The sequence below is a fragment of the Apaloderma vittatum genome, unplaced genomic scaffold (assembly GCF_000703405.1).
Source record: "Apaloderma vittatum isolate BGI_N311 unplaced genomic scaffold, ASM70340v1 scaffold13949, whole genome shotgun sequence".
Classification (NCBI taxonomy): domain Eukaryota; kingdom Metazoa; phylum Chordata; class Aves; order Trogoniformes; family Trogonidae; genus Apaloderma; species Apaloderma vittatum.
Window position 1 is genome coordinate 28,582 of NW_009733615.1, and position 13,092 is coordinate 41,673.

Consider the following 13,092-nt stretch of genomic DNA (forward strand, 5'->3'; position numbering starts at 1 on the left):
CCTTTGTTTTCTGCTCATTAAGCTAGAAAAGCATGGTGAGAACTGATTCCTGTAAATTATCTTGAAGTATAGGGGTTGGTTTTTTGCCCACTAAAATAATGCAGGCACTTAGGCCACCAGAGGATTGCAGTCTGATAAACTACAGATGTAGAAGATGAAAATTAATGCTTTTTGTATGTATAATACAGGTTTTAATAAGCAAAAATGTATCTTGTGGCGCTACTGACACCTTAATCACTCCATACTTCCTTTATTCAAGACTGTCAAATAAAGCAAGCAATGGATTTTAAGATAAATGTTTGTTTTATGTGTTTTTGGAGGAGTGTTTTCCTTGAGCCATGGACACAGGAAATAATGTGATGTCAGTAGCAGCATGGGATTCTTGAAACAATTGGCTTAAATCAGTAATGGAACCATGGTGAAATTATGGTTGTTATCTTTAGAGTTGATCAATTTCAAACAAATACATTACTGAGACAACAACAAAAAAAAAGAAGTCTGTTTTGAAAATAAATTCATTGTCACTCACCAAGGACTACTTAGTACCAAGTACTTAGTACTAAGTACCAGTATAGAATTCTTTGGAGACTATTAACACCTTTTTCTTTTATGTATGTGTGTATTTTTAATTTGCATAATTTTCAACAGATCATCAGTAAAATATATTAACTATTATCCTCTTGTAGTCTTTTTCAGAATTGTTTGTGAAATTCCTTGAAACAGAATCTTGTCCAAGCCTTCCTCCACCCAAGCTCTCTGTTCATGATATGAAACCTTTAGGAGCAGCAGGAACTGGTAAAACCAGCAATACTCCATCCAACAGTCAAATGCAAGGTAAACTTTGAAGGAAAACGTGAATCTTTACACAAAACGTAAATAACTAAAGATAGACTTTTCAAGGAGGTTTCAATGATTCTGTGCTTCCTCACTTGTGAACTATGAGTTTTATTTCTTCCCCATCCCAATTTCCTACTTTCTCTTCTATTTTTTTATTTCTTCTTCCACCTCTCCTTCCCACTGCTTCTATAGCCTGCTTCCTAAAATCTCAATACAGAGGATTAGAGGGACCAGATTCCTTTTGATGTGGAAAGAGAGTTAGAGCCAAACAGATGCTGTGCAGACAGCTCCATGGGATATACTGGTGAACTCAGTCCCGATTTTCAGTATCCCTTTTGATCAGCTTCAGTCTCAAAGGTGGAAGCGTGCAAGTACTACCAACCTTGTAGTGCCTCTCTGGTATGTAGAACCTGGTTGCTCAGAAAGGACTGAAATAAAATCAGTTAAGTATATGAGCTGATTTGAGATCTCTTTAAGCTGTGCATGGGTGTTAAATTTTGCTTTTTTTAAGGCAGAGAACAGTTATGTCTATATTATGCATATTGAAAGTAATCCACTTGTCAAAGTAATGTAGAATCATAGAATCATAGAACAGTTTTGGTTGGAAGAGACCTTCAAGATCATCGAGTCCTAGCCCTATAACACAACTAAACCATGTCCCTCAATGCAACATCTACCCGTCTCTTAAACACCTCCAGGGATGGTGACTCAGTCACCTCCCTGGACAGGCTGTTCCAATGCCTGACAACCCTTTCCGTAGAGAATTTCTTCCTAATACCCAACCTAAAATTCCCTTGGCACAATTTAAGGCCTTATCCTATCACTCGCCACTAGGGAGAACAGACCAACCCCCACCTCACTACAGTCTCCTTTCAGGTAGTTGTAGAGAGTCATAAGGTCTCCTCTCAGTCTCTTCCAGGCTAAACAGCCCCAGATCCCTCAGCCATTCCTCATTCCTCATGTGACATACATGTAAAATCCAAATCTTCAGTTTAACTAATCCAGGTTGTACTTAAAATAGATGGATGTTACAAAGTATAAATGCCTACTGTGAATTTATCTCTGAAAGCAGTACTTAGTTTTTTAATAAACCTAAATTAAGTTTAATTATCTTTTTACTTCTTTCTTGTAGTATAACAGTAATGTAATAGGTAAAGTACCTGTTTTTCTTGGCAAAAAAAAACAAAAGAATTTCCTTGTTTGGAAGAACTATATTCGTTGTTCAAGAGCTAAATTCCTGACTTCTAAAGCTAGACAACCAGTATACGTATCCCTTTAACTGTTTTGGTGCTGTAAGTTCTTTGTTCCTAGAAATAAGCCAAATAGCAGTTTTAAGTTCTGGACACAAATGTCAATAATGTCCACAAAAAGATCTGAACAAAATCACCAATCCAAAGAATTAGTATGATATGGGAATGTCAGTTTAGTTTATGCTGTACATCTGGTGTGGGAACCTTGCGAATGGGTTACATCCGGAGCTGAGTGAGTGTTTGATGGGGGAAGGTAAGGAAGAACAAGTTGATTGTTAGGTGAAAAAAATAGTTTATTAACACTTTTCCTTATGAAATCTAAAATTTGGTAGAATCTGACTAATGAGTTAAGTTTTGTCCCAAGACTAAATTGTGACTCCCTGGGATGTTTATTTCCAGGGGCTTTCTTGGGGCTGACCCTGGGGTGGGAAACCTACCCATGTGCTGCGTTGTAGTGCGCACACGAGGGGCCCTCTGCCTTTGGGTAGTATTGGAGTCAACGTGACAGGTATTTCTGTGACGTTGCATGCATGAAGCAAACCTTGACAAAGGGTGTTCATGTTGTCTGTCACAGAGATGTCTAGATTTTTGGGGGGGGGTTAACCTGAGCTGTTACTGAGTTTCATCTGCCAACAAGCATGGGACAGTTGGCAGGTCCTGAGAGAGCCATGATCTTTAAATGAGTTTTGTAACTGGTGGCCTGAAGTGTAGCAAAAGAGCCAGTGGCAGATGAGATCCGAGATGAGAGAAAACAGAGAGAATGAAAGTCAGAGAGAGCATCTAGAGCCCATGGCAAGAAGGTAGGATTTTTGCGTTACAAAAGTAATAGGCAATTTTAGAACTTGAGTGTGAACAAGTGCTCTGAAAATGAGTGGAGTTATGAATGCTTTCTAACAATATGTTTCTGTTGTTGGGTTTTGGGGTTTTTTGTTTTGTTTTTACATTTCAGATTCTGCATTCTCAGGAATGAGCAGAAGACCAGATACAAACCCATTTCTAGCACCTCGATCTGAAGCAGTGCCTCTCATAACACCTGCCACTGGTTCTGGACATCTGCTTATGAAACCTATTTCTGACGTGCTGCCTACTTTTACACCACTGCCAGTGTCCCCTGATGCCAGTGCTGGTGCTGTTCTAAAAGACCTTCTAAAACAATAGATAATCTTGTATCAATATGGTGATAGTAGCACTTTAAGGAGAATGAGAACACTATGCTGTATATAATTTATCACAATGAGGCCTTCTATAAAAAGTCATATACTTGTTTGCAATTGTACCTTGCTTTTATTTTAACGATGAAGTAACCATTGCTTTGGAAATTCTAACGGTGGCATGAATAACTGCTTTCTTTATAGTAGGCATTCGTTTTGACTGTGGATTAAATCTTAAACTGAGAAAGAAAATCTGTCTTATTGGATTGCTACAAGACAAACAGAAGGATTTTTAAACCTTGGTTATACTCTGCGTTGTTTCAGTTAGACATAGACAGCATTAACTCTTTGATGTTGAGATCCATTTGTCCATTAAAATAACTGCTATTGGCAGTGGGCCTTCAAGAAGCAGAATTTAAAAAAAAAAAAAAATCTCCAGCCAAAATTGATCTTATTTTACGTGTTCAGTAAATGAGACACAAATTCCAAAGATTAGGACAACGATTAGGAGTGTGATCATTGAGCAGCTGAGTTCTTTCCAGATGATTTATGACATTTATTTAAATGTAGCTAGGACATATATCTCTTATTTGCAGAATTGATCACATTTGGGGGAAATGAGGCAGGTTACTCTCTTTGTGCACAATATTATTTGTTTTTCCCCCTCCATAGATCAGATTCTGATCTATGCTTTCAGCAGTCAAACCCATCAGCACTAGGGACTTAGCTGTGGAAGCGACTGCTTCGATTCTAGAGGTGTCCATGTGATGAAGAGTGGGTAATTTAGTAAAAGATAGGTTCACATATAGAAAGACACTGTACTTTAATGGTCCAAGATGTATATTTGAGCGGCTTTTTATCTTGCAGGATTTTGTAAATCCAAATATAGGCTTAAAGCTCGAACACATGTATAGAATTTAAAGGGAAGAAGATGCTTGCTTATCTCAAATGTGTAAATAGGTCTTTGTAAGACCAAGGCCAAAGTCAGTTATTCTGTAAATTTTGCTGTGGTAACTTGTGCACTTGGTTGGCAGGTAAAGAATGAAGTTGCATACTGAAGGATAAAAGTCATCCTGCAAAAGCCATGTTCGTAAGGAATCTAAGATGAAATAGCTTCAGTTTAAAATGTGTAATTTCTAAATCTTTTTATATGCCATTTCCTGTTTAGTCAGTGTTAAAATAACTATTGTGCAAGTTCTATATTAGAACTGTCAACCTTTAATTCTTATTTGCATTAAGATTCTGGATTAAATTGTTGTAAGAGTTATATTTAAATAAAATAAATTACTCAAACTTGTACAGAATCAACCAAAATAATGCAAGAAATCTTTGCATTTATTTATGTAGAGTTCAAATAGGGAGTTTCTTCTGTTGCCTTTAAATCTAGCAAAGTTTTTTTAATTACTGTATTTAAATTTAGAACCACCTGAGTTCCTTTTCTACAGTATGTTAATATTTCATGGAAGACTTACACATATTTGAAAGTGGATTGACCATATTGAATTTTTGGTTTAAATTTTTTATTCCATTATAGACTAGGTAATTAATTTGGCAGTTTAATTGCTGAACAGGTGGCAGCCACACATAGTATACCAAAGTAAATTATGCATTGCATAATAAATGTAATGAGAATTTGAGATTACTTCAGCTGAGAACACTTGAGTTTAGTACTTCAAATGTGCATCTTCATTTAAACTGGACGGGAACAGGTACTTTTTTTTTTTCCTATAAAAAATATAAAGAAAACTGAAACCAGGTAGCTTCTGTGCAATCTCTTGTTCTTGTAGTCATGTCTATTTAAGCATATATAGCTGCTTCAGAATAAAATTGTCTTCTGGCAAGTCAAATCAGAAGGAAATGTGTAGTTTTTAAAAATTATGTGGCATACATATTATACATTGGAAATGGACTTATGATGCTCACTGTGCTCTGAATGTACTAACTGAGCAGATCTTAATTTTTTTGCGCAAAATTTTTCTGTAATTGCAGAGAACTTAATAAGTACATGTTTCTCTTCCAGGAAGATTTTTAAATGCCAATAAATAAAACAAAGTTAAGACTATGTATTTCTGCATGCTGTAAATCAGATCCATTTATACAGTAAGCTATGAGTTTGAGGAGGGAAATCTAAAACCAAGCAACGGTGGGGAAGAATTTCAGAATTCCTACTCCAGAAAGACGGAAGTCTTCTTCAGGAGAGATACAAGAGGCTTCAGTTTATGAGTTGTAGAAGATCTGTCGAACTGTGGAGAAAATCCCCATGGCTCAGAGGTTTCTATTCTAGGGCTTATTCCACAACTGCATTGTTGGGTTTTGTTGCTTTATTCAAAATCAAACGTACTCTGTGTTCCAGGCAGAACCTTCCCACTGCAAAGTGTAGAACAACTTCATTGCCTTGTTTTTCTCTTTCTTAGACTGTTTCACAGACTATTGTAAACCTTCACGATTTATTTTTATTGAAAGATTAGCGGATGTATTTTTCCTCTAATTTTTCTTCTGCATTTACTTTGTGCATAATAACTGTTTTGTATGTATTGACCTTACCGGTTTCCCACATGTAAGTTTGTGACTCATGCAGTCTGTACTGTTAATTGTGTGTGTCTTTCACACAGCAGTGGCGAGGAAAAAGTTCTCCGTGGAATTTATGAGCAAGTGCAGTAGTTGAGAACTTTTGTTCTTAATTTAATTTAATTGTTCTCTTTTGCCTTGCTTTTTCAAGGAAGAGTACAATCGTCCTAGTTTTAGTCTAACAAGCTGTCAGTTATCTTTAGTGATAAGGTAACAGAATTTTAGTAAGGAATTAATTTTGGAAACTTGTTATGAGGGGGGAAAAGTAGGGATGAGGATTTTCTGTTCCCATTTAGACTCTTTCTTTGCTCTTCTTTGCTTATCCAGCACTTTATGCAAAGGAGAGGAAGGAACTGGTTGATCTTTCTGATTGTTACCATAAAAGAACGCACAGTTTGGGGGGTTTGGTTGGATTTTTGGTGCTGCTGGTTTTGGTGTTTGGTGCATTGTTTTTTATTAAATTCTCCTGCATTAAACCAGTTAGTCACAGCTGCATGATTTGCCCCATTTTAGTGACTGGTGTAAAGAGAATTCTTCTTTATCAAAAGTCAGTTTCCAGTCTGCATTTTAGTGTTGTTTCTTTTTCATGTTCTTGACCCATTTTGTGTAAGTACTTACTAACAAGGCAGGCTACCTGGAATATATATAGCAGTGACTGATTGCTAAAATGGATGAGGCAGAATGGAAGATGTTTGCCTTGTAAGTATTTCACGTTATCACATTCCCTGTGAAAGCTTTGCAGTTTTAGGCTTCAATGTCTTCTAACTGCCAGTTTCGATTACATTATTGCCGTGTTATTATATAAAAATTCAAGACCAATTTTCTCAACTTGTTTAATCAAACATGCTTGTAAGCTTTATGTTGCATCTTCCCAGACGCCCCCAGTCTGGAAGTAGATTTAGTTAGAATAAAATTAAATTAATTCTTTTCTTTTCACCTGCTTGAGGGAAACATACAAACATTTGTTTAATATGGAGATGCATTAATATACTGTGGCAATAGCAGGGATAACAGCTTCATGCATTGTTTCAAAGAGAGAGGAGCCTTTGATTTATACAGACATTCAGAGCAAAGTAGTCTTTGTGTCAATATATTTTTGTCAATTTTTTTTAAAAAAAAAAAACAAAACAAAATACTTGTGTATATATACACATACTGCAGTAGTAGCAGTAAGGTTCATCGAATTAAAAGCGTTGTATGCATTTGCTTTATTTTGGCTTTTTTTCCCCCTTCTATTAAATGTAATAGTTTGTCTCCTCGAGTAGTTGTCTTTCAGGTGGAAGGCTTCTAATTAGCTTTCTTAGAAAATACTACTTAAGAATTAACACGCTTACAATTTTGCTCTATTGTCTGTGTCCTTATGTACTGATGGATTTATTTACAGCCCTGCAAAGCTTAGAAATGGAAACCAGTCTCCAATAAAAAAATAAAGGAATAGACAGCTGCTGGTGTTCTATTTAAAGGAAAAAGTAATTTGTATGTGGTGTGTTGTTTACAGTGGTGGAAGCACTGAGTCTTGGACTATTGTGTTGTCTCAAAGTTATAGAAGAGCATGGCATTCTAAATTTCAGTATCTGAAAACATCACTATCTAACTCTGAAATATGTTTTGTGGCAAGTAATTTTTAAAGCATGTTATCAGCATCCATGTCCAACAAATGTGCCTCTTGTTTGCTGATTGTGTTTGATATGTCGAAAGGCTCATTCAGGCAGATTTATTCTGAGTGGAAAGTTCAGCTGTGCTGCTGAAATTCTCAGACTTTTTGCAAAGCAGAAGAAATTGTATCATGTGGTTAAAGGTTATTTTCCTTGTAGGAAATAACAATTGGAAGATAACTGTTAATTTTTTTTTTATACTTAAAAAGAGATATCAGTAAGTAACTTGAGGTCATTTGATGCCTTCTTACTGAGCTTTTGGCATTGCTGGTTAAATCTCATGTCTTTATAAATGCTCACAGATGTTGTACATCATCCTCGAGTTCTGAGAGTGAATTAATCTTTCTCTACTCCTGTGTTAAGATAGCTGCCATTAAACAAGTTCTCACAGATTAGATTTTAAAATTAGTACTGCTTGCACTCAAGTTTCTGGCAGTCTGTGCCAAACCGCCTTTGTGAAAAGGCTAATCGTTTCTGATCTGTGATGGTCAGCTATTAAATATAAATGAATATCCGTGGTAGCACCAAAAACATTTCCCAGGCTTCTTAAGCAGACTGAAAAAAACCCCTTGTTTCTGTATTTGTAGCCGTTTTCATTTTTGTTCTTTCATGCCTTGGGTTGTTTTGATTGCATTTTTTTTTGATTGTTCTTATTTGAAACCATACATAAATATTTCCCCTTTTGAGGAAACGATGCAGTTCCCCTGCCACTTACAGTTCCAGCTATGTGAAGCGTTGCACCCAGAAAGTTCCCCTTTTTTAAAGTCTGCTTTGGCCAATTCTATTTTGCTGCTATTACCACAGCAATATTTTCTTTCAATGTGAATGTGCGCTCTTTGGAGGTCCTCTTATAAATTCTTACAAATGGTCTGGTACCACAATTTGGATTGCTCCTTTGGTTGCAGAAGCTGAGGGGCAAGCTACTAGATCACCTAAGAACGTCTTTCAGATGTTTGCATGTAGTTGTGGAGTTCTCAGCTGAGAATGGAGTGACATCTCAAACTGCTAAGAGAGCTGCAGATTCGCACCAAGTCAAAAGTTGGAGGTAAAAAAAGAGGGAGGATTGGATGTCACAGGTGACTTGGCGCATTTCTATTGTCACTTATTACGTGAACTAGAGAAATACAGCAGTCAAGAAAAACATGAGTACAGTAGTATGTTCCCAGAGGACTTTTTTTCAAGTGAAATGAGAATAAATTCATCTGATAAATGTAATGTACTTACATGGTGATCAAGTTTACATTGATTACCATGACAAAATTAAAAACTAATCATTATATTATGCTCATAAAATGAAAGAATAATTCCTATTTTAAAAATACAGTGTCTCTTGGTAGGGATTGAAGTTTTGCCACATTTTAAGAAAAAGTCATACTCAACATCTCAAGCTTGAAGGAGCTCCACTGAATTCACAAACAAGGAAACTTTACAGCCAGGGTTATGCCTTCAAGACTGTTCAGCCACATGCCAGTTCAGCTGAGCCCCGGAAGCTGGCAGCAGCCCAGGTAATGGCATTTTCATTAAGCAGTTTGTGGTCACCAGTTGATAGCAGCTGCAGTAGCAGTGTTCCATTTTGCTGGAATTTTGCATTAAAAGGTAAAGAAAGTAGAAGATGGTTGCAGCTTCTTATTCAGCAGTAGAAACTGATCCGAGCTTTGTTTCCTTATCTGAGATCACAGAGAAAGGATGACTTGGGTCCTTGTGTTTTAATTTACACAGAGAGAGACAACTTGCAATTTTCTTGGAGACTTGGAGACTTTCAGTCATACTGTACCTAGTAAGTCTTTCTTAAACCATCAGGAATATAGACATCTTGACCTTTGCATTATGTAGAAATTAGTGTAAACTCTACTTATTTATTTTGCTACAATCCTAAAATGTGTACAATCTCAGATTGTGGTTGCAATGCCTGGTTGGCTGGAAGAGACCCAGGAAAGAAGCTTGTGTGTACACAGGAGTCCTCAGCCGTCTACTTCTAGTGTAGTGTATTTTCATGAAGTCCACCTTTGCTTTGGCAAGACCCAGCCTGTCTTGGGAGTTAAACCCCCTGCTCTGAAGGAGCGTATGTGGAATACATTCCTAAATTGTGTTAGGTATTTTTATGGTTAACTAGTAAGTACACGTAGAATCAGTGACAACAGAGGAGTTATATTTTTGATGAATGGGTGAAAACAAACTAGCAAACAAGTGGGACAACAGATTTCCTGATTGAAGACGTATTAATGCACAATGGTGAAACCCAGCCATAATGTTTGTACAGGGCATGTATTTGAGTAGATCAGTCGCATATGTCTTCTAGGGCCTGTATGCTTGGTGTGCAAGTTAGACTTTAACCTAGTCTGCTGAAAAAAGGAGATTGTATACGCTTCTTATGAGTGGATGTGTACTTGTGAGTGGATGAGATGATGAAATGCGTTTGCTAGCATCCACATTTTTTTACTGATGTCTAACTAAAATGTGCATCTGACAGCAGGAAATCTGAAGGTGAATTTGTTTTTTTCCAAAGAAAAAGGTGTCCTTCACCACCAAGACTAGAAAATGTCTTTCCTGACAAAACCAAAAATAACTGATGTTGTTTGGTGTGTGCTATTTGAGAGTTGTCTTCCTACAACTTCCCACACAGGAACAAATATAAATAAAACCCAGGATTTCTTGTGTGTCTTGCAGCACAACCTTCTCAGCTTCCCTTCTGTCAGTAAACTTCCCCTGCTGAAGTATGTGAGACAGATTGTGGTCTTCTGCTTGTCCGCAGAGAAATACTTGCTTTCTAACAGCCCTGCTAATAAGGCTCAGGCTTTGAGAGGACCATTCTTGTTACCAAGAAAGCAGTATTGCAGTTTAGTCTCAGTGCTTCGCGTGGCTGCTGAATTTGTCAGCAGCAGAGTTTTGCATGTATACCTGCTGGGAATTCTATGCATGAAAGACATTGTATGCAGTGTTTGATAGGGAATGGACCAGAAATCATATTTCTCCATCTTATTTTCAGTGCTTGCAATTTAATGAGAGAATAATTTTAAAAGTACTAGTCTGTGGCAAAAGTGGAAAAATTTTATAATATTTGAGTTACGGTCAACTATTATTTTTTGTCAATGATTGAGAGAACATTTTAGAAGTCCTATCATTTCAGTGGCATTTCAGCAAGCACTGACGGACTCTACAAATCAGTGATATCGGAGAAACAAGCTACTTGTGCCTATTTTTTTGTGTTTTTTAACAGAGTGAGCAAGTCTGACCCTTGCTGTGCCAGCAACCTAGAATGATGTTCTGTCTCCCTTAGTGTAAAGGAAACCTAATTCTTTGGATAGCTGTGTGGAAACAGTTTGAATATCAACCGGTGTTGTCAAGGTAAAGGGAATCCTGGCACCACTGCTGCGTGGTTAAGCCTAAGGTTTTCATTTGAAATACCCGATGCTGGCTGTGTTTCCCTGCAGTGAATTTCAAGATGGTCATACAAGAGGGCCTGAGTTGCAGCATGGCTAAGTTTGGGGCACAGACCCAAGAGGTTTTACAGATTTGAGACAGGTAAGAACTGTTTCTTTACATTATTATGAAATCATAATTATTAGCCATCACTGTAGCACAGCCAGTTCGTATCTAATGTTTGTTGATGGGATAATTAACAGTCCAAGGAGTCAGGGAAAAGCAGCATGTAACACACACAAATTGGTGCGTCTTTTATTGTTTGGCAGCTTTCTGTGAAGGCTGTTCTATCTGGTGAGCGAAGTCAGATGATTGATCTTGACCTAGTAAAAGCAGGTTGGTTGGTAGCTCCTGACTCCCTAGAATGGGAAGCACTGCTAAACACAACTCTCTGAGAACAGGAAGCTGAGAGTTGTAGTACTTCAATTCTAAACTTTTCTACATTAGGGGGTAGGGACCTAAGGACATGCTGAGTTTTTAAGAATTTGACCGTTCAATGCTGCCCAGAGAGACAGAAGCCCACATTAACTTCGGCAGAGGCAACTGGATTTATACAACTAAAGATACCCTGATTAGTACAGCTTAGCTACACTGAATCCATGTGATTTCTGAACAGCAAGTATAGTATTATCAATAAAAATGTATTTAGCATAAGCAACAAAGTGGCAACTGGATGTAAATAGTGCAACAGAAAGAGGTAGTAGCAGTTTTGAGCAAATAAGGTGAGTTAGATAAGAATAGTTGTTCCTAAATGGGAATGTATATAAAAGATGAGAGCTATAGATATCATTTCTCAGGACAGTTAGTGACCATGAGAGCAATCCTGAATGTTTTCATGTGCAGGTGTCTGAGAAACTGCATATAGGAAGGGAAATAGAGGCCCCGGCATTCCAGTACTCATGGAGGAGCCAGCCACGCAAAATATTCGTTGTAAAATTAACCGTTATGTAAAAATGTTTCCCTGTCTCCTGCGGCAGTTTTTTCTATTATAAGATGTTAAAGTACTTCAGTGGTGTTTTGGTTTGTAATAAAAGGGCTCTTTCAAAATTACAAGCAAATCCCTGAGTTGATTCTGTTTCATCCTTATATTTTGATTTACATGCCATACCAAGGATCCAACACTAGATTGTACCAGGAGTAAAAATATAGTGAAGAAAGTGACTTGAATGGTAGACTGGAGCACTGAAAAACAGTCATCAAAACTGAAACATTTTCTCTGGAAATAGAATTGGAAAATATTTAGACTGCACTTTGCTCTGTATGCTCGAGTAGTGGGTGCCAATAAAAATGAAGGCAAACAGAAGACTGCCTTATTTTTGACAATAAGAGCAGAAACAGATGTGTTTAACAGTTTTCAGTTAGCCTAGAGAAGACTTATTATGAAACTACAAAAATTTGAGGAGTACAGGATTCTAAAGAAAATGAGTCATAACTAGGCTTGCCAAATCTGTCTGGATCCAAACCCAGACTCTGAATAGCACAATGGCTGCAGAGTACTCTAGATCAAGGACCTGCAGAGTGCTACCTGCAGGCAAAGATCTTGTAGATAGTACCTGTGTCCTTACTGGACTCTTGGCAGAGTGGTGACTGTGGTGCTGCCCAGAACTTGCTTACTTGGATGGGGGATTCAGGGAGCCCTCGGCACCGTGGCTGTGATGTTCTCCTGAACTCAATCAGTGGCTCCAGCTTCCTTGTACTGGTACTTTCAATAGTCAGATGATTTGACAGCAACCTAAAGCCTGCACTGCCCTGGCCAAATATGACTAGTAAATCACAGGATTATAGAATCGTTAAAGTTGGAAGATCATCCAGTTCCAACCCCCCTGCTGTGGGCAGGAACACCTCTCCCACTAGCCCACGTTACTCAAAGCCCCATCCAACCTGGCCTGGAACACTCCCAGGGATAGGGGATCCACAACCTCCTAATCTGCTCTTTCAGTTTCAGGCCATTACCCCTCATACTATCACTACAGGCCTTTGTGAAATGCCCTTCCCTGGCTTTCCTGTAGGTCCCCTTCATGTATTAGAGGGCTGCTGTTAGGAGCCTTCCTTAAGCTGAACAACCTGAGCTCCCTCAGCCATTGAAGCCTTTCTTATTGTCCTTGACATCCTCAGCCAGATTTAATTCCAGCTTTCCTAACTTGTTCCCTGGCTGCTCAGTCTACTTCTCTGTAATCCCATCAGGTTGCCTCTCCACTCTTCCATGCCCTA

At 37.9% G+C, this 13,092-nt stretch overlaps 1 protein-coding gene across 1 annotated transcript in view; it reads left to right on the plus strand.

Annotated features, from left to right (window-relative positions):
* The window catches only part of TRIP11 (thyroid hormone receptor interactor 11), a gene marked incomplete at its 5' end in the record, with an annotated part of 29,462 nt that extends 26,217 nt beyond the window's left edge, over nt 1-3,245 (plus strand). Inside the window, 2 exons of the mRNA XM_009875982.1 lie at nt 687-834; nt 3,037-3,245. Coding sequence (XP_009874284.1) covers nt 687-834; nt 3,037-3,245 — 357 coding nt within the window. The remainder of the gene's footprint in view (nt 1-686; nt 835-3,036) is intronic.
* Nucleotides 3,246-13,092: the final 9,847 nt, after the last annotated feature.